This window comes from Suricata suricatta, chromosome 3, assembly GCF_006229205.1.
Source record: "Suricata suricatta isolate VVHF042 chromosome 3, meerkat_22Aug2017_6uvM2_HiC, whole genome shotgun sequence".
Taxonomy (NCBI): Eukaryota; Metazoa; Chordata; class Mammalia; order Carnivora; family Herpestidae; genus Suricata; species Suricata suricatta.
The window spans coordinates 167386686-167410318 of record NC_043702.1 but is presented as its reverse complement, the minus strand read 5'-3'; the positions used below and the strand labels follow the sequence as shown (position 1 = coordinate 167410318).

The window sequence follows — 23633 nt, the reverse complement described above, 5'->3', positions numbered from 1 at the left end:
CAGCGAAGGCAGCATGCCCATTTTCACACCTCTGGGGACCCCTGTTACAGGTACGTGTCGTGGCCCTGGGCTCCCAGCGGTCTTGCCGAATGTGAGGCACACGTGCCCCAGAAACACCGTGCAGACTGAGAGTCGGGATCTCTTCCACATCATATATGGGCAGAGAGCACCCAGCTCACCTCCGCAAATATCTGGAAGTCGATTGTCATGTGCCGCACTCCGGGCTAAGTTTTAGGAGGACAAAGATGAATGGGAAGGGGTCCCGGGGGGCCTAGAGGAGCAGGAGCTGGTCTGATATGCGCCAGATTTTCAGTCAAGGTTTGATGTTTTCTCTCTGGCCGTGCTTCTCCTGCCCTCACTTGTGAGTTCACAGAATTCAGGTGAAGGGACCCGGGATACAAAGGTCTTTTAAAAAAAAAAAAAGGTTAAAAACTGAGAACAGAGAGCAAGCAATCCATTCTTGACCCTTTACTGCCTAGACCAGTGTGATTTTGCACACCCCTCTGATTTAACTTCCGTTCCGCGGCCTACAAGATGGTGATATCCTATCTTTCATTTACTCTGGAGGAGTGTTTTGATAATCGTTCCCACAGTCGCGTTCTCGAAGTGCGGGCGTCCTTTGCGATCCACGGTCTGCCTCCTACAAATGGGGTTCTCGTCATTCATTCCTTCAATCCCTAAAAATCATCCCAATCTGTGATTTTAGTTATTAAAGCTTTAGGTCTGCCAGGTTACTAAGCCATTTTATCATTTCTAGTTTTGTCCCTTTTCCATGCGACAGAAAGATGCACTGCTCCTGGTGGAAGTTTGTCACCCCCACTGTCATGCTTTATTCAGCTCTTTCCTGCATTTCTCTCTGGTCACAGTTGCGCTCTTTGCCATCCACAGACCTCTTTAAAAATCCTTGGCATCTCCTAAACTCCCTTTCTTTCAATGTGCTTTGGGTGGCACGGAGCATGAAATGAGAATGCCAGCCAGCAAAATGTATCCGTGGGCCCCTGGAATTCCATAGAGTTAAGTCAAGAGAAGGTGAAAATGAAGATAGCTTTTCCCAGCTGGGGAAGACTCTGCGGAGAGGCAGCCTCACCCTGAAGCGGGGCCCGTGTGCACCCCCCTGGCCCTGTGGCCGCTACCAGCCATGTTCTTAAAGCAGGCTGCTGCACACAGTACGGAGTGCAGGTGACTGGTGACCTCGTCTGGGCCGGCCACTGCCTGTGCCGCAGCCCTTGCCTCTCCGCACGGCTTCTTTCCATCCCCATGGAAACTCCCCTAGTTCCAATTCGGGAGTTGGTATGTGTGTTGGCAGTTCCTGAAAAAGAGGAAAGTCGGGCCCAGACTGGATTCTTTTGCGGAGAGAACCCGGGGCGAAGGGAGGAGCAGAATCATTGTTGTGTTAGATTTCTTCTCTCAGGAATGGGCTGTGTGCATTTGGAGGGCAGACCCCAAATGAGGCGAGCTTTGTACATGGTTCCACCAGCTTTTGCCTCGACAGTTCCACTTGGCATCTGAAGGACCGTCACTTAACAGAGGGTCTCTTTCCTACTTCGGTTGCCACCTGTGAATCCTGGCCTCTGAGCCAAGGTTCAAAACTGAAACAACGGTGCTATTGTCATTGTTACTAGCACTTATTTTGAGGGTATATTTGGTATCAGTGAAAGAATATAACTCCAAATGCCAGCCTGTGGCTGAGCAAAATGGCTTTCTCCGCTCAAAAATAAGCGAGAACCTTTTGATTGGGGTAGTTCATATCATTGCCTCCAATGCTATAATTGGGGAGCTAGCTTAGCCAACCTTACTGAGAAAGACAGACAGACTCGGTGCTGATATTCACGTGCATGCGGGGGCCAGCGCTTTATCCCTGAAAGATCTGGTGGAAGGCAAACGAAATACAAGGGGAATTTGACTTAGTAAGAGGATCAGTCTTTGTAACGTAGCAGGTGTGTAGACTCGAAGGGTCCTGCTCTGCTGTGTAACACTGCTCCTTGTCTTAGTTTTCCGTTACCACCTTCCAGATGAGTCCCCTTGCAGCCTCAAACAACGCAAAGTTCGTACAGCACAGCTTCTGTTGTTCAGGAGTCTGGGGACAGTTGAACTGGACCTCGACCCCCATCCCACAAAGCTGTAATCTGGGTGTCAGCTGAAGCCGTGATCTCATCGGAGACACAAGGTCCTCTTCCAAGTTCACTCCCGCCGTGGGCAGAATTCAGTGCCTTGTGGTTGTCCCACAGGCCACTCTCTCCATGGCCAGCTCTCCTTTTGGCTGCTTGTTTTCCTGGAAACCAGCAACAGAACCTCACTATCATAAGGCTTTAACGTCATCTCCCTGAACACAGGCTGATACCGTTTTTTTTGTCACGGCTGCCCTCTGGGGGGAGGGCATGGATGCCAGGCTGGGCTCTCATGCCTTTCTAGGACTCTACCTTCCATGCCCTTCAGCTGAGCGCTTGGTCCAGGTGTGTCCATTCACATCCTATCCTTCTCCTCTTCCTTACATTGACTTAATTGTGCCAGAAAAAAAAATCATTCATTCATTCATTCATTCACACATTCATTCTACATGTACTCCCTCAAGCTGTGTGCTGAACAGTGTGCTATAAAACTTGGTAACGTTACTGTTGGGATCATAAACGCAGTTTTCTCAGTTGAAAGAGCGAGAACTTAGAAACACTCTGAATGATTTTCAAGCAATAATTTTAGCTTCTGTTTGATAACATTTTGCTGGAGACATTAAGAAGATAATCAGATATCAGAAGAACACCTCTGTATATCTCCCCAAGAGAGGGATTCCGTAAATTGCATTAGTGAAGCGGAAGACAACAGGAGGGTCTGTCCAGTAAGGTGTGGGCAGACTGGCCTGTATTTATACTTGTGTATCTCATTGAGCTTTCCTCTCTGACAGAAGCTGTCGTAGCCACTGGAATAACTAAGAGGGGGAAAAAATACAGATAAATATGGGTTGCACCTTCAAGGAGCTCATAATCTTGTGGGACAAACCGATACTCGTTTACCAGTGAACGTAAAACTGCGTGTTACACGTGCCCGTCTCCCGGCTGTACCCGAAGGGGCGGCGGATGCGCGACAGGGCATCTCGGAGCTGGCGTGGCGTTTGCCAAATAGCTTTTCCCCTGTTGAGCAGAGTGAAACGATGTTGTCCAACTCCGACAAGCAGTACTTCCTGGAATGCTTCCCATGTGCGAGGGCACTAGGGTCTCAAGGATGAGGGGCATGTGGGTCCTGCCCTTGAGGACTTAGCTGGGGAGACACATGTAAACTTGGCGCAAACGCTGTAGGAGAGATGTACCCAGGGAGGTGTGAAGACGCCCAGGAGTATGGGAGTCCTGAGTGTTTTCAGGGAATGGAGAGAGCAGATGATGTGGCCAGCCGAGATCATGCAGAGCATGTGTAAGGACTGGGGGAAATGGGGCACGAGGGATTGGATAGATCCACTGCAAAACCCTACACTGTACCCATGAAGGCTTCAAAACTTGTAAGCAGCAGAAACCAGCAGAGCTGTGTAAGAACCGAGTATAGTTATTGACAGTGTAAATTCTCAAAGTGCACGGCGTGGATCCCCAGGGCTACCTTTGTAACCCTGTCCTTTCTAGGACTCCTGTCTGTAAAATGGGGACAGTCCTATACACGGGAATAAATAAGGGAAGAAGAAGACACAAAAACTCAGTATAGTGTCCGTGAGGTAGTATTTACACGATAAATCAGCTATAACAGACTAAGGATCACTAGGTTATATATTACTTTTTATTATTGTTGTTATTATAGCTATTATTAGTGACATGGTCAGACAGTGGCTTCTTGAAACCCATTTCAGAAAAATAGAGTGACAGTAGGCCGGAATGAAAGGGTTGGGACTGAAGGATGAGACCTGGCAGGATTTGCTTTCGGGCCCCTCATCCAACAGAGGAAGACAGCAGGAGAGACTGAGAGCCACTGCTAAGTTCTGGCAGCTTCGAGCTACTCAGATATTTGAATGAGTGGATGAACATATTTAGATACGCCGAGCCATGTCTATGGGGATGCAGGTAACGGAGAAAATTTGGAGTTGATTTGGGTGCGAGGTGATGCTGGATTTGGGTACACAGAGTGTCCATGGTATGCAGTGGTAGATGGGCAGTGATCCTCAGGAGAGACGACGGGGCGGGAGGCAAGATACTTGGTTTTTGCAGCATGTGTCTGCCATGCCTGCGCTTCTCACTCTTGAGTCACTATGATTCAGAAGTTTCCATTCCTAAAGTGCCACGTTTATCCAGTACTATTCAATCAACCTCTACATTTCTTACATTCACAACCTAGATCCCCAACTCCCAAGGCTTTCGGTTGGCTCAAGTCATAAACATTAACCTACCAGGCTGATAGCACTTCAAGCCGGAGCCAGATGCGTAGCTCAAATAACCTTATCGTCAGAAGTATATTGTTTTCACCAGGTTTCCTGACATTCTGCGAAGTCCTGATCTTGGAATTCCCAAGGCCCTCAGCGGAGACAGCCACAGAGAGAGGTGATAAGCGAGCCCATCAGAGTAGATGAGACCACCTAGGGAAGGTTGCATATCACAACCAGAGGAGAGTCGGGAACAGCTGTCTGTACCAGCCCCACACCCACCAGCTCATTCCAGAGAGGCTTCCTTTGAGCTCAGTTGGAAAACTCCCAGAAAATACAGTGTGATGCTAATGCAGACAGCTGAATGAATGAACCGGGGTTCTCCCAATTAGGGGGGCCTTCGGGGTCCAGTTCCCCAGGCCTAAGACAACTGTTTTCTTTAGGCAGAAAAGAAGCCAGAGGTCCCCGAAAGCCTGGCCTGGAGCCCTGGTTAGCCACGTGGCTACCTTCGTCAAATTCCCAGCAGGCAGGGACTTGTAACAAATGCCTGTTTTTGGAGTTGGGCTTTATTAATCCATTCTGCCCAATTTCTGATGCTGGGTGACCCAGAAACTCAGCGTGATTTGGGAAAGTGACTCGGGCTTGGCATAGTCTGGACAGATGTGGTTAATACCTATGGACAGATGGTGTTCATCCGGTAAAATCAGGCACTTTATTGTGTTAATTAATCCAAGTGGGACCCTGAAAATACAATATTAGCTGAATTTCCTGTCTAGCAAGGCGATCGGTGCTTTCTGTTGGGCTAAATCGGGAAATCCTGTATCCTGGCATAGCCAAGGATGTTCTGGAAATCTCTTCCATAAGGAAAAGCTTCTGATAAAAGCAGGAAAGGCAGAGTGCTGACAGAGCTCATGTAAAGATGGGGTCCCCACCGCCTCCAGGAGGGCCCCCTAGCCTCTGCTGCGAGCCTGGCTTCCCTAGACTGCTCCCCGGGTGCCCATGGGCCCTGTGTGGTTGCGAGGAGGCAATAAAGTGATTCTCACTTTAAAGTAGTTCAATTAGCACTTCCTTCTTAATGAGAGAAAAATGCTTAAAATGCTTTTGTTCAAAGGTGGTTCTCTTACTTTCCACAACCTACGTCTTAAAAAGATGTCTGTGGGTTTTTGTTTTACCACTTAGCAGCAGTTGACTTCTCTCCTTCTGAGAGAGGTCAAGCAATCCAGGAGGTGATTCTAGTTTCTTCCACACCCTCTTCTTCAGATGCCTTTACAAAATGTTGTATGCATTTACCTGGGAATGGAAGAGAGGGAAAATGATCACTTATTTTTAACTTGCAGCCACGGAGCCTCTGTGTGATTGCCAAGAGGCGATCTGTATGTAAGCAAGAGGGCTGGGTTGTATAGTGAGGCAGACCCGAATTAACGTCTTGGCTCTATAACGTACCAGCTGAGTGAACCTCGGACTCAGCTCTTCCCTGGTAAATGGAAGGAACTGTGCCTATGTCGCTAGATGTGCACAATGAGTAATCTGAGTTGATCGCTATGAGTAGGACTGTCCAATGCCAGGAGCCTGGTAGGAAGAAGCCCCGTCGCCTGGCATTGGCCATGTACCAGACACTGTGTGGAGTGCTTGCTGTGTGTGGCCTCGTGTTACCGTTTCCATCAACCTGCGAAGCTAGTGTGACTCTCTTCACTCTCAGCTGAAGAAACTGGGGCTTGGAGAGCCATCCCAGACCCCCAGCTGGCAGTCAGTTGGTCCAGGCTTCAAAACCAAGGTGGCTGAGTTATGTAACTCCATTTTCCTCACCACTCTGTGCAAATATTTGTGGCTGATTTTCTGCTCGATGCCGCCATGATGCACCATGAAGCATTTAACAAATGCTTTCAGCAGTGGTTTTGGCATCCAGCCCCTTTGTGCAGATTTCCCCTAAATCCACTCTTTGCTCAAAACTTTGTCTTTTCCCAGAAGTAGATCCTCATCTCTCCCTTTTTATATGCATCCAGTGTGAACATTTTTGGTCATTCTTTCCTTTCTCTTCATGAAGGCGGAAGAGACGGAATTTCAACAAGCAAGCAACGGAAATCCTGAATGAATATTTCTATTCCCATCTCAGCAACCCTTACCCCAGTGAGGAAGCCAAAGAGGAGTTAGCCAAGAAGTGTGGCATCACAGTGTCCCAGGTAAGGGGCCCTCGGAAGGCTCAGCTTCTAGCCTGGTTGTGGTGGACCCCCTGCTGCAGGGTCTTGGAGGTGTGGCTTTACCAAGCTTTCATGCCTTGCTCAGTTTGGCATCCATCTACTAAAGGTCTAAAAATGGCGAGGTAGGCACCTGATATGTTGAAATAGGAGAGTTTCCAGGTAAGTATGTGGGCAAACTAGAGAGGGCCCCACAGAACTGGCGGAGTAGAGTACAGTAGAAAAACAGCATCAGGGTACTTCCTGTTCAAAGCTTCGTTGCTTTAAGAATAGGCCAAGGTTCTTACAAGCTTGCATTTGTCACATTGTCTGCTCAAACACAGTCCATTCCTTAGCTCATCTTTTGCCCAACCCAGGAAAGTGTCAGTGAATGGAACTTTCGGATGTCCTCTCTTGACGTGCTCATCTCAGTAACTGATGGGATGTAGGGATTTTAACATGTCTCTGTGATGGCATTGGGATGGTTGCACAAAATGTCATTGAGTGCCCCCTTCCCTCAAAGAGCAGTAATGATAACAGGTGCCTGTTGATGTGGAAAGATACATGATAAAAATATTTTTATGGACCTGGTTTTCAACAGAAGTACGGAGTAGAAAAGTAGGCAGTATTGCTGTATACGTATTTTTTGTCTACTCAGAGGATCCATCCAGAACTTACTTAATCTGAGTCTCAAATACCACCATGGGTCTCTAGTAGAGAACAGTAATGAGAATTCTGAAATGTATCAGAGAAAGTTCCTCTGAGTTATGTCACAGGCAAAAGAACCAAATGTGGCATTTCTATAAAAGGAGTAGGGGAGGGGCACCTGGGTGGCTCAGTTGGGTAAGCATCCAACTTAGGTCATGATGTCACAGTTCCTGAGTTCAAGCCCTATGTTGGGTTCTGTGCTGACAGCTCAAAGCCTGGAGCCTGCTTTGGATCTGTGTCTCCCTCTCTCCTGCCCCTCTCTGCTCACTCTCTATCTCTCAAAAAAATAAATAAATGTTTAAAAAAATTTTGAAAAGGGGTGAGGGAAAGAAGGCTATGAAACTTCACCTGGCATCTTGTATAAATGGAGGATTTGGACTTCCTTGAATTAAATCCTGGCTTCTGCTACTCCCTGTGAGTTACTGAGCTCATCATCCTCTGTTTAGCTAAGCAGAATTAATTCTAGTCAGAATCTAGAACTCCACACAGAGTATGGACAATGAGGAGATTGCTGTGGGGCCTCCCCCACAAGCTCTGGGGGGAGGTCTTCTTAGAAGATCTTCTATCTCTGTCTACCCTAGAAATACCATTTTTTTCTTTAGACCTCATCTCTTCATGCCTACCTTTGGTCCTTGACCATTTTGTTGAGCCACAGATTCTTTGAAAATCTACTTATTGTTGACTCCTCCCCTGATCCAAAAGCAAATGTGCTGGTATGCCCAAATCCATCTATAGACCATCCTCCCCTTTGATCCCTGAAGAGCCCTCCCGATGTACCAGAGCTGCTTGGTGTGTGCTCTGAGGAAGACGGCACCTGGAACGTTGTTCAGAATGTAAATGGTTAGACCCCCCCAGTCCTGAGTTAGGATCCTGGCACAGGCGGGTCAGGGTCTGTTTTAACGAGCACACTTTGGCCTGGAAAAGTATTGTTCTACACACTCGATCTGAGTGACCTCTACTGTGCTTCCGGCTGAAGGCATACCTTTCTGTGACTATCCGGATGAGACTTCTGGAACACCAAACTCCTGCATCTACCTTCCCACTGGATCCTCTGTCTCTGCCAGGGCTCTTCAAACCTAACAAGTTCAAAATGCAAGCAGACTCTCCCCAGAGAACTGATTATTTTTTCTGCATTCCCTGTCTCAGACTGTGTCTGTCATCTGTGTGTCCCTCGTGCCTAGCACATAGTAGACCTTCCATGACAATGAACAGCAAGTTAATTAATGAAAGCACTGATTACATACATGGCTCAGGGCATCGGATACCACCTCGTGGGCCTTGTAGGAAATACGTGAACTGACTAAGCATCCTGCCTACCAGTCTGCCTGCTCTCCTCACTGAGAAAGGAATTGCTACATTGTCACGTCCCTCTCTACCCTCGTCCTTCTCCTCCTTCTCCTTTTCTCTCGTGTAGCTCATTTAACTAGACTTCAGACATTTCTTTTCTTCCTCAGAAGTTCTCCCAAACTATCTTCATTTTTCTCCCTTCCTTCCAGCTCATCCAGTTACCTTAGAAAAATCTTCCAGGGCACCTGGGTGGCTGAGTCACTTGGGCATCCGACTTCAGCTCAGGTCATGATCTCACAGTTCATGGGTTCAAGCCCTGTGTCAGGCTCTGTGCTGACAGCTTAGATCCTTGGAGCCTCCTTCTGATTCTGTGTCTTCCTCTCTCTCTGCCCCTCCCCTGCTCATGATCCATCTCTCTCTGTCTCTCAAAAATAAATAAATATTAAAAAATTTTTTAAAAAAGAAAGAAAAATCTTCCTCTTTTTCCTCTCTCTCATCTGAAGAGTGAAAGTTACATCTCAGGGAAAGCATGAGTTTGGGATTGAAATTAGATATACTGTGGCCGTAAAATGGCTCCAGAGCGCCCTTTCTTCTTAAAGTGACTCTGTAGGCACCAGCATTTACAATAAATAAAACAATTTTTCATTGAATTTCTTCCTGTCCTTTACTAATACTGCAATGGTATGGTTTGATTTTGATGACAAAGGCTTAGTATTTATGCCGCGGTATAAACCACCCAGGTCTGTGAGGGAGAACCTTACAAGAGAACTAAGTTTCACTAATATATTTAATTTTTTAAAAGTTTATTTATTTTGAGAGACAGAGGGAGCAGGGGAGGGGGCAGAGAGAGAGAGAGAGAAAGAGAGAATCCCAGGCAGGCTCCTGCCGTCAGTGTGAAGCCCTGTGCGGGGTTCAAACTCATGAGCCATGAGATCATGACCTGAGCTGAAACCAAGAGTCAGGCGCTTAACCGACTGAGCCACCCAGGTGCCCCTAAGTTTTGCTAATGCATTTAAAAGATAAATATAGTTTTGTAAGAATTATTTTTATCTGCCAGTGTTGGGGATAAATATTACACCAAGCTTTGCACAAAATACTTAGTGAAATCTATCAGATTGAATTATATTGATCCTAAGGTCTGTAGTACAAACAGCTAAGAATCTAGTCCATATTAGCATCATTTAACTTCTATAAATTTGAAATTACTCCGTCAGTGAGACCACCTGTATGTTGATAGAGATTTGTATGGGTACTTTCTTTTAAGTTTATTTATCTATTTTGAGAGGTGGAGGGGGCGGAGAGAGAGCAGGAGAGAGAAAATCTTAAGCAGGCTCCACGCCATCAGCATGTACCCCAATGCAGGACTCGAACTCACAAACTGTGAGATTGTGACCTTAGTTGAAACCCAAATTTGGGAGCTTAAGTGACTGAACCATTCAGGCGCCCCCCCCCACACCATATATGGATATTTAAAATTCTTTGCCTCTTCCCTCTTTCACTGTTGGTGGGAATATAAACTGGCGCAGCCCCTCTGGAAAACAGTGTGGAAGTTCCTCAAAAAATTAACAATAGAACTCCCCTATGACCCAGCAATAGCACTGCTGGGAATTTACCAAAGGGATACAGAAGTGCTGATGCATAGGAGCACATGTACCCCAATATTCATAGCAGCACTGTCAACAATAGCCAAATCATGGAAAGAGCCTAAATGTCCATCACCTGATGAGTGGATCAAGAAGATGTGTTTATCTATACAATGGAATGCTACAAGGCAATGAGAAAGAATGAAATCTGGCCATTTGTAGCAGTGTGGATAGAACTCAGGAGTGTCATGCTAAGTGAAAAAAGTCAGGCAGAGAAGGACAGATACCATATGTTTTCACTTACAAATAGAATAGGAGAAATTTAACAGAGGACCCTGGGGGAGGGGAAGGGGAAAAAATAGTTGGGGAGAGGGAGGGAGGCAAACCATGAGAGACTCTTGAATACTGAGAACAAACTGAGGGCTGATGGGGGAGGGGGGAGAGGAAGGGGGGTGATGGGCATGGAGGAGGGCACTTGTTGGGATGAGCACTGGGTGTTATATGGAAATCAACTTCACAATAAACTATAAAAGAAAAAGACAAGAAAACAGTGTGAACAAGGGTATGGCCGTGTGAGGACATGTAGTCATTTTGATGTCACAATGCAATACAGTGTAATTATGGAAAAAAAATTAAATAAATACAAATAAAAATGAATAAAATTCTGCACCTCTTGATTGCTCAAAGTCCACGTTAGCATTGGTAAGCAACAGCCATTTTTCCTGAATTGCTGTGTTTATTTTGGTGTCGTGTTCTGAAGAGGTAAGCAAATTTAAAATGCTTGCCCTAAATTATAAGTATCTGAGTCTAAATGAGCAGCTCCTCTGTGAGTTTTGCCGAGGTTTCACTCAGTGGTGTTGCAAGAGAATCTCATTGTATGCGTGGGTCCTCTCCACACTCTTCCTTCAGATCTTTTCATTGATGTTGTTAAATCCGAATAGGATCCGCCCATGTAGCCTGCCTCTCCTGATGCCCTTCCTTTTCCTCTGAGAAGTTTGCGCAGGAAGGAACGTTAACTTTCTCCTCTTTTCTGGAACTCCTCCAGGTATCAAACTGGTTTGGAAATAAGCGAATCCGGTACAAGAAGAACATAGGTAAATTTCAAGAGGAAGCCAATATTTATGCTGCCAAAACGGCTGTCACTGCTACCAATGTGTCAGCCCACGGAAGCCAAGCTAACTCACCCTCGACTCCTAACTCAGCTGGTTAGTCTTTTCTTTGATTTGGGGGGATCGTATTCCATTTGTATACATGCTTTTTCTACATTGGGGCTTTCTTTTCATCTTTTAGGTTTCTGATTGGTTGGTTCATTTATGCATTTGATTGTCATTTTTGTTGTTGATGCCCATTTGGGTTTTTCCTTTCATTTTCAAAGAGCAGTGCGTTTTATTCTTCATGAGATGGGCTTGCCTGAATGTCTGCGCTAATGTACTTGTTTACATTGGACGGACCTAAATTGGTTGGTCTGGTTGAGAAGACATTCTCCTTTCAAGGATGAACTCCATCTGTTACCGGGAGATCGTCCCTCGGGGCTCTAGCATTTAGTCTGTTGCACATGAAGTTTTTAACCTTGTCTACTTTACTGTGTCCATCACATACCGTCTGGGGGACCACTCGTGTCCTTTCTTTGTACGATGAGTCCTCATCACAGTGCTCGGGTGTGCGAAGCCAGACTGGGATGACCCCATCCAGTGTCTATGGCTTTTGTTCTTTACTGTTGGTTTCTTTATGCAAACTACAAAGAAAATTGCCAGTCATGAATTCAAATTATTCACATTCCAGTTTTCCCATTAGAGTATTAATCACATGCTCCTGGTTTTACTTTAGTGAGTCGGCCTTCTATCACTACCTTCAGAGTTTAGGCTAACATAATCTATTTTGGGGTTTGCATTATACCCACCAGTTTTGAATTTACTATGTGAAAAAAAACAGTCCATAATACATAAAATCCAGCCTCAGTGTTTGTATACTATGGAAGGCGCGTTGGTGCTTTTGTTTGTTTTGATAAGGGGAAACTAGAAATACTTCCTTATTAAATATTTGTGGTCTCAGATTATGTGACATTTGCCCCCATAATGAAACATTTGCACTGATTTCGGTGGTTCAGTGCGCATCTATGAAAATTGGTGCCTCCGACTTGAAGGGTCACAAATTTAAGTATGTTTGACTGTAACATGATTAAAAATCTAATTTCTCACATTTCTGGGAATGGTCTTTGACCTCGAAGCTTGTTTGTTCCCTAAAATAAATCCTCTTTCTACCTTATGGTGGATTGTTACTGAGACGTGTGAGGCTCCACACGAGAATGTTTTCCATGAGCTTCTAGACGCACTAATTTGTTATCACAAATCTCTCCAAGTCAGTGGGCTCTTTCATCATAGCCTTTCTGTGTTTAAATGGAATCATGCATGAAGAGTGGCCTGGGCTGTGTAAGCGTGGACATGGTAAGACAATGTAGAATTCAGTCTAGTTTTATTGTTCCCGGCATGCCAGGTTGGTAACTCTGAGGAGCGTATTGACTTTTTGAGGTTTGTGCGTGTGTATTTCCTTCTTTCCCCAACGCGGCATGGTTGACAAAGGATCAAGGCTAAGAGGTTCAGTAACCAGAGCCTTTCCTTCTTCCCCATCTGGTCCACTATTAAGCCCTTCGGACTCCAGCAACCCTAGTTGAATTGCGCTGCGAGGCAGACATGTTCATTTGTCTCTGGAAGAAGTACAGTCCTGTCAACATTAGCAAAAACACACTCAACACTCCCACAAAGGTGATCATAATGCAAAACAGATATCAAAATGACTTTTTCCTGTCCCTGATCTATCTGCATTGCAGATGGTTGAACATGATTTATGACTAGTCCCTAGAAGGGCCCTGTGGACTCCCTTCATTACTAAAGCCATAACTTTTTATTCTTTTCGAAAGCACTTAAAAAGAGAAAAGTAAGCATTTTAACCAACTCCCCAACTCTGTGTTTCAGAATTATGTTGCCTCTCTTGGAATGTCAGTCAATGATCACAGTTTTCTAAGGAATTTTTCTGGTAGCTTCAACTTCTATCACTATTCTAAGCACAAAGTAAATTATTATGGAAAATTTGAGCTAAGCCATCCAGTTGTGCCTAAGTCATTGGAAATAATATGCAGAGGAACCCCTTTGTAGTGCTTTTTTTTTTTTTAGCAGAGACAAAAGAAAATACTATTGTATATGTGCAATAGCACGGAATTGTCATTCATCAGCATTTTAACCGGAAAAGTTATACGTGGACTTTTCTCCATTTCCCTTCGCTCTCAATACAACCCAGATCCTTGCACAGATAAAGTGAGAACTTTAAAATGTTCAGACTTCTCACTTAGGGTGTTGATAATGTTGTATACCAACTAGCGCTTCGATAATTCCAAAGGATAAATGATCCTTGAAATAGATACAAGTGTTAAATAAGAGGTTAATATGGGAAAATATATTTTGGCTGAGTTTGAAGTCTAGAGATCTGGAACCTGGAAACTTTTTATATCCTTCGTATTGAAGCCGGGTTTTTTCCCAGACGCTTTACTAAATATAAATACTCATTTCTTCTGCTAAAGGGATACTTTGCAAGTAAATCTTCTTCCCTCTAGAGGCCTTTGTGTGGACAAACAGTACTCAAGTATCTTTATTTAGGTCACTTCTAAATATTCCTTTTTGTTGATGTATGCGTGGTCTCTTGTTTTCTTAAGCATAATCCATTAAAACCATTTTGGGTGAGGGCCTACGGAGGGGGTGGTGGTGAGTAAGCGTTTACTTGGCATGCTTCATATCTGATACCAGCAGAGCGGGCAGAATGGGTGGAACAAAAGGAAGAATAGAAGGAAGACAAGAAAATGAAATCTGCACACAAAAAGAGGCAAAAAATGGGGACCATGTGAAGCAATAGTTATAACCTCGGGTTCATAATTCTGTAGTCACCCGGAGGGACTCATTTTTAGTGTTTTATTTTTAATGAGATATAAAGCAAGAATAAGACCTCAGAAAACCCGGGCCCCTTTTGGAAGATCAGATTATCTACTAGAGAACACTTTAGCATCCAAGAAAGAAGAAATTATGTGCATTACAGGTGTGTGCTGTCGCATAGCATCAGCATTGGTGTTTTACTAGATTCTGTGATTAGCTAAGCAACCCCAGGCTCATTGAGACTCAGGACCCCCTCCCCTGATGTGAATTCTTTTGCTGACTCTGTGTGTGTCAGGGTTAACAGCTAGCTTGGCCATCAGAGTTCTTCCTCTGGCACTCGTCAGTGGCAAGCTTTTGTACATGTTTGTTACAGCCCTAATAGAGGTTTGGTGTTTTTCTGGATCGGGAGAGGATGATCTTATTAAAACCTCTAGATTCTGCCTTCCGTAGACACACAGAGAGGAGATAGCACACCCAGCGAGGTTGGCCAATACTTAGTAAATCCAATTTTTTTTAAACCAAGGGAAAGAATTTATCACATTGATGTTTCTGCAATGTTTTTTCTCCCCTTAATTTCTAAGTTAGAAAATGAAAACAAAGCCTGCAGGAATTGGAACTCTAGGACCTTGCCATGTACATGTTCTAAAGGGTTTCACCCTGTGCCAGAGAGCCTCTCCCTCTTGTGCTTCGTCCCGAGTAGAAGGTAGCAATGATTTTTGGAGTTGGGAAGGGGAATTCTCATGGAAAATAGAGAGGCAAGCCTGAGACGTAGTGAAGCTTACATCTAGCAAAGAGGCTCCATTGTTTGAGCCTCCAGATAGTATAGAGAGTCCAGTTTGATCGGCTACAACCTCATCTCGCTGAAGTCTTGATTTCAAGACTGCAGAATTAGGGCAGTACTCATCATGTGGCCGCTTTATGAAAATGCTAGGAAGAATAACGAGTCAGAACTTTTAAACACGTTGTGTTCCTCAGTAAGGAAAAGGAAATCCTCTCGTCTGCTACGTCATTGGTTCTCAACTGGGTGAATTTGTACCTCAGGTGACACTCGGTAATGTTTGGAGACTGTCACAGTTTGGGGAGATGGGTACCACTGACATCCGGTGACTAGAAGCCAGGGATGTGGCTGACTGCTCCCCCAACACATAAAACATTTCTCCACAACAAGGAAATTTCCAGGCCAAAATGTCAGTCGGGCCAATGTCTAGAAGCCTTGCTCTAAGTTTAGATTTTATCATTAGTATTCTAGTTTTTGGGTTATGAAGTTCATTTTTTTTTCTGAACAAATTTAAGTCTCCTAAAGACTCTTCAGAGTAGAAATCCAGTCTTCAGGAAATGATTTTACAAGAACAACTGTTAACACATCTCCGCATCTCTGTATTTGCCTAAGCAAGTGCATTAGAATCCATAGGTGATCCATTATTTCCTGTCTGTCTAGCGGAGTGCAGATTTAGCGCTGTATTTGCCCCACATGTCTGGATGACAGCTTAAATGAGCTACTTGCCTCCTTCCCATGCCAGATTCAGAACCTTTTAACTGGCAAGCATGTCTTAAAATGTGCTCCTGGTAATTGCCAATAAGCTCCCAGCCACCTGCAGGTCAGGTGCTTCACGGACCTTCTCGGCAAGCCGGACGATTCTGTGTTACTTCTTTGAGAGTTCCGCAGCATCTCCAAGATAGCCTGTCCACCCTTTTTCAAGAAGTTCATCCTCCTCCAGATATTGTCCATTCTGGGAGAAGTTTTTTCTAACTTCCAGTGCCAGATGAAGAACATGTCCTCTGCTCCTTACTTAGAGTCTTGTGTGGGCTTCTGGCTGCTTTATTGCAGTGTCTGTGGCACTTGGCCTCTTCACTCAGAGCCATCAGTGCCGCTAGATACTTATCAGAGGGTCGGAAGCCGTGGCGATGTTGTGCATGGGTATACAGAGACAGTAAAATGCAGAGGCAAGAGCACAAGGATTATTCCTGCAATTACTGTTCTGATTCAAATGCGCTTGTACATGAAGGACATTGATATGTGCATTTTTATTTTGATGTACACCCAGCAGCCAGACATATTTACAGTTTATCTATGCACGTATATATTTTAAATCCTCTGTGTCAACTGCAGTGTTTATTTTGTAAGTGGCACATTCCATACCTTCCTGGTTGCACGGACTCCTTCATCCCTGGCACCTGTGCAGCCCTGTAGCGCTTTCTCCCATTTCTCTGTTTGCATGCCGATTTCCCATAAGCCATCAGTGAAGCATAGAGAGGGTGGGTTTTTTACACGGTATTTGATTGGGAGAGAAAGAAAATACCTGGGCATCAAACCTAACATTCTCAGAGGGAAAACATGCTGGTGTTAAATAGACAATTACCAGGTGGGGATCTCAGAGCTGACTGTTCTCCGTTCTGAGGCCATCTACATGGGACCATGGGCTGTAACAATGATCACAAAATGGCAGTTATTATTTAGGTTATATCCCGATGGTTCAAAGATAGGTTTCAGAGGGATGTAAGTAGGACATGCAGGTTTGGGAATTATGTGTCTCAACATGACAGTGTGATCTGTGCTACACCCTGCTTCACCCACACCTTGGGGAGATTGGCGCCACATGACGGGAAGAAACTTCCAGGACAGAGCCCTGCCTGGTCAGACCTTGGGCCTCTTTTGCTCAAGACCCCGGTTTTCTAATTCCTTGCAGATAATCCAAACAGAGAAACGTGTGCCTCATGACACAGGACACGTTACAGAGCTCTGGAGACATCGGAGTTCTCCAGATGGTGCTCAGGTCGCCCTCGCCCTCCCCCACCCCAAAGAAAGCATTCCCCTCTTCCCAGGACAAGGGGGAAGGGAGGATCGGTTTGTGTAACACACCAGTTAGCTAGTTCTTGCACGTGGATGGACATCCCCAAACACAGAAAAACAGAGATGTTTCATACCTTGAGGATCTCCCCGAGTAAACCAATTGGTTCATCTAAATGGTTCCTGCCTTGAAAGCATGAGGACGCTGTGAGCAGTTGGGTCTAGCACAGAGTGGCAGAGTTCAGAGTTCATTGCCAGGTTAGGGATTCTCCTTCGGGACAGAAAGAGCCTTCTCTTGAGCTGCAGGAGACAGCCCTTGAGGGGAACTCAGATCCCTATCTGGGGAGATAAGGAAGTGTCAGCACCAGGGCATCTCTGCTGGGTGATCGCACACGGGTGGTGGCTGTCCGAGTGTGAGGGCAAGAGTACAGTTTGAACAAGACCGAGTTGGAAACAGAGTGGAACTGACCTGGGTCCCTGAGGTCTCTCCTTTTCTAGGCTAATGTCATGTTTTAACCAAACCTTGCACGTTGAGCTTTCTTTCCTACTGCGCTGAGCTGCACGATGGCTTCAGAATTCTATGAAGCTTCCCAACACCCCTTGTGTTTCAGCTGAGGGTGGGCCGGGTTTCCCACGGTGCAACCTGGTTGCTCCCTGAAGGCTAACTGCCGGGGAGCAGGCTGCTTCTCTGGGAGGCGACCGCAGGTGGTTGACTGCTTTCCTTGAGGCCCACTTTTATTGTTCTCAAAGCGTTTCTGTTAGCATTTTGTATTTCATGCATGTTCTTGAATCCCCAGCCCGTTATTCTGTGTCATGTTTGTCCATGATGACAGGTGGCAGGAGAAGCAGGTGATCATTCTCCCGTCTTCTTGCAGTCCTTGCCGCTCTCCCGGGCTGCTTGCCACCCAGCAAGGAGCTTGACCTTCCTTCTAGAAATCAGGAATATCAATGGCCTCACATCCCTGAGCCAGCCCTAACGTGTGGCACTGCCTTCGTGCACACCCCACCCCCGGGCTGCTTCCCACGTAAGGGCAGACAGGTTGGCTGCGGCCTGTTTGGGAGGTAGCTGAATAATAACTCATGTTCTCCATCATGGCGGCACCAGCCCATATCCTGCCACTTGTGAGGAACCCTAGAGTTTAACGGGCGTGAAAGAGAGGTCTCGGGTCTGGAGACTGTCTCTGATTCACATAGACTAAGTTGAGAAGAATAAATGTTCCCTTTCTCAGCTTGAAGTCGTTAAGGGGACACAGGCCTGTTGGTGACTTCCAGTAAGAGATGGCTTCACGTAACATGGATGATATGCACCCTTTATTGCTTGCTCTGTTCTTCATGCTACTAACCAGATTCTGTTGATATTTTTATTTTAGTGTTTATTTGGGGGAGGGGTCGCTTTGCATGTCGTTCTTCCTCTTGGCTGTTAGTTGCAGGGATTGTGACCCTTTTCCTTTCTGTGATTCAGGTGCCTCACTCTTTCCTTTCCAGGTTCTTCCAGTTCTTTTAACATGTCAAACTCTGGAGATTTGTTCATGGGCGTGCAGTCACTCAATGGGGACTCTTACCAAGGGGCCCAGGTTGGAGCCAACGTGCAGTCACAGGTAGGGACCCGGCCAATGTGCCACCAGGTGAATGCATTGGAGTGCCGGAGCCCTCGGTCGTATCGGCACTTGCCAGTTCTGTCCAGAGAGAGAGGGAGATGGTGAGAGAGGAAGAGATGGGCGGGGAGAGAGAGAGAGAGAGAAAGAGGGGGCGGGGGGGAAAGGCAGAAACAAAATCTTACCAACAACCAAACCAAACCAAAACCAAAGACAGCCATGATCACGGGGAGTCTCGTCCACACTTTGTGAATGCATTTGGCTCTGGCTTGTCAGCCACACTGGGACAGCAGGAGAAGAGCGAGCACAGGGTGAGGCGACCAAGGCCATCGGGCACGTGGAGCCAGCAGCTATCCTTCCCTCACCGAAGGGAAAGGAGGAGGAGTTCAGTCCATTGTCTCACATCGCAGGTCTCCCTCTTGTTCCTGGGGTTCCCATGCTCAATATTTGCCAACTAAGGAGGTAATTGATAAGTAGGCAAATACCTTCGTATCTTTTATTTTCATTTCACGCTTTAAAAACACCCAGCCAGGTTGACCATCTTCTCAGGCATCCTTGAGGTCAAGGAACTTGGGTTTCTGGTCAGGAATCAGAGCCCATGTTAGGAAGCAAAAATCAGGTCATGTGGTGTAGATCCTCCGGACCCATTAGCAAGCGGCCCACCTTCACTACACCTCAGGAGGCCACCGCTCTCAGCCCAGAGCCTGCTGGGAGAGGGTAAAATCAATGCTCTGGGTCAGAGTTGCTAGGGAAGTTGGGGACCACTTAGCCCACCCCCCCACCCTGCGTGTGGAACAGGAAACCCTTCGCGCCTGGAAGAGACCGCCTGGCCAGTGATCCGGCCCCTCGCTCAGGACACACTGCTTGGGGACGAGTGTGAGGAGCCACGGTCAGACTGGTCAAGCGAGCGAACAGCTGGCCGTCACCTGAGTCCTCAAAACAATGGTGTTGGTCACAGACAGCTCCCTCTGTGAGGTGGCTGCCCGCGCCCCCCCTAGACAGAGCCTTGACTTGTGTAGGGGACCAGCGAAGGAGACGCTCTGGTGGGTGATCCGTACGAAAGGAGGGGTGGCTTCTTTACTCTGTCCCCTCTCACCGCTCCTGTTACCTGGTCCCCGCCATCTCCTACAGTGCTGTGAGTCCGTTTCAGCAGCGGGAATCCTGGGCTTCTTTGACCATTGTCCCATCTCGCTAACCGAACTCAAAAAGAAAAACGGATCTGGCAGATAGAGAGGCTGGCCTCTTCTTAGCGGGCCCCTCCCGGGGAGGATACCTCCAACACAATTGCGTAACAGCGGCGCGCCCGCACGGTAGCCTTCGAGATGATTCTCTGCCTCCCTTGGCCTGCATCTCCCTGACTAACCTCCTCTCTGTTGTTCATGTTTAGGTGGATACCCTTCGCCATGTTATCAGCCAGACAGGAGGATACAGTGACGGACTCGCAGCCAGCCAGATGTACAGTCCGCAGGGCATCAGTGTAAGAAAACAAGGCACCCCCGCCCTTTGTGTCTCTTCTATCATAACCAATTATTTCAAAGCCACGGGGCTCGGAATGCCACTTAGTAGGACTCATCTTAGCTTTACGGTCGCCTGGTTTCTTGTGTCTGTATCGGCCACGCCGTCGGCGGCCTTCCACCCACACAAAAAGTGGCGACTGGGCAGGCTTCACGCAGGCAGCTGGCGTCTAGGGCTGTCACACGCAATCAGTGTCCGCATGGCACCTGCGGCCACTCGCGTTCAGCCAAGAGGAGCCGCTAAACAGGTGACACCTAGCACAGCAGTTGTAGGATATGTCACCGCAAGCTGGGGCCTGGGGACCTGGGCAGGAAAACCGGTGGCCAAAATCCGTTGCGTCCTGGTCTGTGGTCTAAAAAAAAGAGCCTTTCTCCAATCTAAGGACGAGAAGAAAAAAAGAAACGAACACAGAGGCTGGGTGTGTTGAAGGGACAGGGAGGGGTGTGGACCATCTTCTTGTTCTTGGGCGCGCTGGCGGCTCTGACTAGCATGAAAATTCATAGCGACAAGCTGTGTCGCACAGAGTGAAATCGATCAGACAGACACAAGGAGAACCGAATGTAGATTTGGGACAGCAATCCAACTTGATTTCTCAGATCAATCGTCCGCTATCTCAGCAGCGGTGACAGCAAGCTGGGACAAGAGGCAGCCTGGAAAAGGAGGCTGTTCGTCAGATCAGGGGGTCATTTCCTGGGCTTTTAGAGGTCACAGGAAGCGCCACTAGACCCATTGGCTCAGAACGGTGGAAGAAAAGCGTGGTTGATTGATGGTGACGATGATTTCTTGTTGTTCGTTTCGGTTGTTGTGATTCAAATGAACTGGGGATGGAACAAAGGAAAGGTAGGCATGGCGTGACGTGTTAATGTCATCCTGATCTATACTAATTGAGGTATAGTGTCTGTAGTGAGGGAGGTGATGGCTCCTTCCGCCCTGCATGGGTCAAATCATACATGGCAAAGCTCAGACTGGAAGGAGTCAATGGAATACCAACTGGTTCATCACAAGGAATAGTTGAAAGAATTAGGAATTTTTAGCCCATAAAAGAGAAAAATGTCGTGGGTATATAGTAATTTAAAACCCATTATTTGTGAGGAAGATCGGATTCATCATGGATCCTACTGGAAGGATAAAAGCACTGAGTACAAGATGCAGAGAAATACATCTGACTTCAACATTTGATGGGCCTTTCTCACAGAGTGGTCCAGAGAAGGGATTGGCTTCCTGAGGAAGTCAAGATTTCCCCATCATCAGAGCATTCCAACCTGGTGTAGCTAGCTCCTTAGGATAGCAAAGGAAGGAGTTGAGTTACCGGGTTGTAAGTGTCTTGGTGACTTTTAAGGCCCCTCCCAATTCGGAATCCTTTATTTTCTACCTTTTTTAGGCGGAATTTACTCTGCATTTGTGTGATATTTATCAAGTCCCTCTCTGGTGGGAGATGGAGGATGTCAAAGTTAACCCTACTCTGGGCAATCATGGCAGTTTTCCAGAAAGGATTTCCAGAATGAAGGCATGCTTCCCTTCTTATGCTTCTGCTAATTATCATTACCGTGTTAATGGCTGACTTGCTGGAAACCTGCTTAGAAAAATACAAGACACTTGGTGGCAGGGCTATGTTCTCAAAAACAGATTCTAGCTGAATGAAGTGGCTCTGTGTGGCTTGCGGGGGGGGGGGGGTCAAGCACAGATGCATTTATGCATTTTCTGAAGATAGATAGATTTTTTTTTCCAGAGAAAGCTTCGCTCTGTATAAGTGGAAGACAGGAACACGAGGAACGTTCCAGAGGGTGGGGGTGAGAATGCGGGCACATTCAAAAAAGGAATTGCAGAAAGTCTACGTGAGTGGGCAGGAAATGGGCTCATACTTCTACTCTGTGGTATCTTTCGTCCTAACTGGGTATTGCAGAAGAGGGTGCCACTCAGGTCTGCGGGGGGTCAACCTTGACCCCTCTGATGGTATCTGGTGGGCTGGGAATCATTTCTGCAAGAGTGTAACCAGACATGTGCAGACAATTATGTCTGATTACATAAGCTTGAAAATGCCACGCAAAAGAGTCTCTGGTTGTGCATTCATTTTTTTTCTCTGAGAACCGTGTTTATTTTATTTCTGGGTCTTTACTATGTGGGGTAAATGATTCAAAGGCTGATCACGGTGGGATTCGTGCCTCTGGTATCCATTTTGAATTTTACATCGTGCCACCTGCAGGAGACGGAGCTGGTTAGAGCGAGCTGTGGTTTTAGGCCCTGGTATTCGACACGGACACATGTGTATGTGCAGAGTGGCTCTCTGGCTGCCGGGAGAAGAAAGAGGGAAGGAGGGAAACAAGAAGAGATGAGGGCAGGAATGAGAGGTTTGAGCCAAGAAGTAAAAATAAATAATTGCCAAACCCAAGGCAGCAATGGAATTCCCAGCTGGACTCTGGATTGTGTTTCGTTGGGTGTAAGACATTTTCTGGGCAGCCTTTATCTGCTCCCCTGGCTGGGTTTGCGTAGCACCCATATCTTATCCAACCAGTGTCTATTTTAAGTCCTATCAGGTCAGACCACGTGCCTTTCAGAGAGCCCAGGTGACAAAGGCGCGGAAGGTCGTAGAAGAGCTGCGAGACCCTGGCCCTGGTCACTCTCGTGTGTCCATGGGCAGGCGCCAGTAATTCCCACCCTTAGTACTCTAAGGGGTGCTTTAGGGAAAATGAGAAGATGAGGAGAAAAGGGCTTGGCAAAGCAGAAATTGTTCCACATGAATGCAGTATGAAATGTTCTAAGCGATAACTTTCTAATTTGACCTTTCTTTTCTCCTTTTATGTGAGCAGTTTTTTACAGTAGGTAGGTCCTAGTGAGGATTGGTTAGGACACGGTTGTCACATTTTTCTCTCCTGGTGGGAAGCAATGCTTTCAAAAAGGGTGTAGAATTCGCAAGTCTTAAACTCCCCCTTCCTTAGCGGTGGCGAGCTTAGGTCCTCTGTTCTCCCAGGTGACAACGGTCAGACTTAGCAGCTCAGAGGGGCTCTGAAGAATGGAGGGAAGTTAAACTACGTCCTTGTCAATCAGACATCCATAGATCAGTTAGCTATCATGTCGTTCATCTCTTTCCTTTCTCACTGCCCTAGTTCTAGAATAATTCATTGGCTTGGCCATTTCCCATGACCATTTTCTAGTCACTGCTATTGCCTTTGGTATCTCCTTTTTCCTACATACACCCTCTGAATTTTGCCATTCCTTGCCCAGAAGTCACCAGCGCCAGTCTTGCTGCCGACCTAAGTAAGTTCAAACCCCAAGTCCAACATTCAGGGTCTCCCATACTCTGGCCCCAACCTACCTTCCCTTCCGCCTCATCTTCCTGACATCCAGGTAGAATTTGGGTGCTGGGCAACACGATCAGTTCATTGTTACCAGGTTACGCACATCCCCTGTGTTTGCTCATGGCTGCCACCTACACAAATGCTCTTCATTCCTGTGCTGCCTTCCCCCTAACTCCCCACCCTCAAAATCCCTTTGCTTCCATGGCCATAGCCATCTTCTCCTTGCTGGCTGTGTTTTCCTCCTTAGCCCCTCACCCCTGCGTCTCTGTGCCTCCTCACACATACATGTCCCTTGCATCATATGGATATGGGAACAGACAGACTTGATTGGTTTTCGTGTCTTTCACTCCTGATTCTTTCCTAAATATTTCCTAAATGCCTGTATTAGTTGCTCAAAACATGTTTACTGATGAATGAATCAGGTAGGGGAAGAC

At 46.5% G+C, this 23633-nt stretch overlaps 1 protein-coding gene and 1 long non-coding RNA gene across 3 annotated transcripts in view; one reads left to right on the top strand and one right to left on the bottom strand.

Moving 5' to 3' along the window:
* PBX1 (PBX homeobox 1) overlaps positions 1–23633 on the top strand; it is a 284299-nt gene that overhangs the window by 238651 nt on the left and 22015 nt on the right. Inside the window, exons 6-9 of one of the 2 annotated variants that reach the window (XM_029935694.1) lie at positions 6378–6513; positions 11131–11290; positions 18279–18391; positions 19776–19865. In XM_029935694.1, coding sequence (XP_029791554.1) covers positions 6378–6513; positions 11131–11290; positions 18279–18391; positions 19776–19865 — 499 coding nt within the window. The remainder of the gene's footprint in view (positions 1–6377; positions 6514–11130; positions 11291–18278; positions 18392–19775; positions 19866–23633) is intronic. The other variant, XM_029935695.1, reaches the window with a different exon arrangement.
* Positions 18117–19091, bottom strand: LOC115288400. Its single transcript, XR_003906980.1, has 3 exons — positions 18874–19091; positions 18574–18743; positions 18117–18469 (listed from the first exon to the last, which is right to left on the bottom strand). It is a non-coding gene; the product is annotated as an uncharacterized LOC115288400 (long non-coding RNA).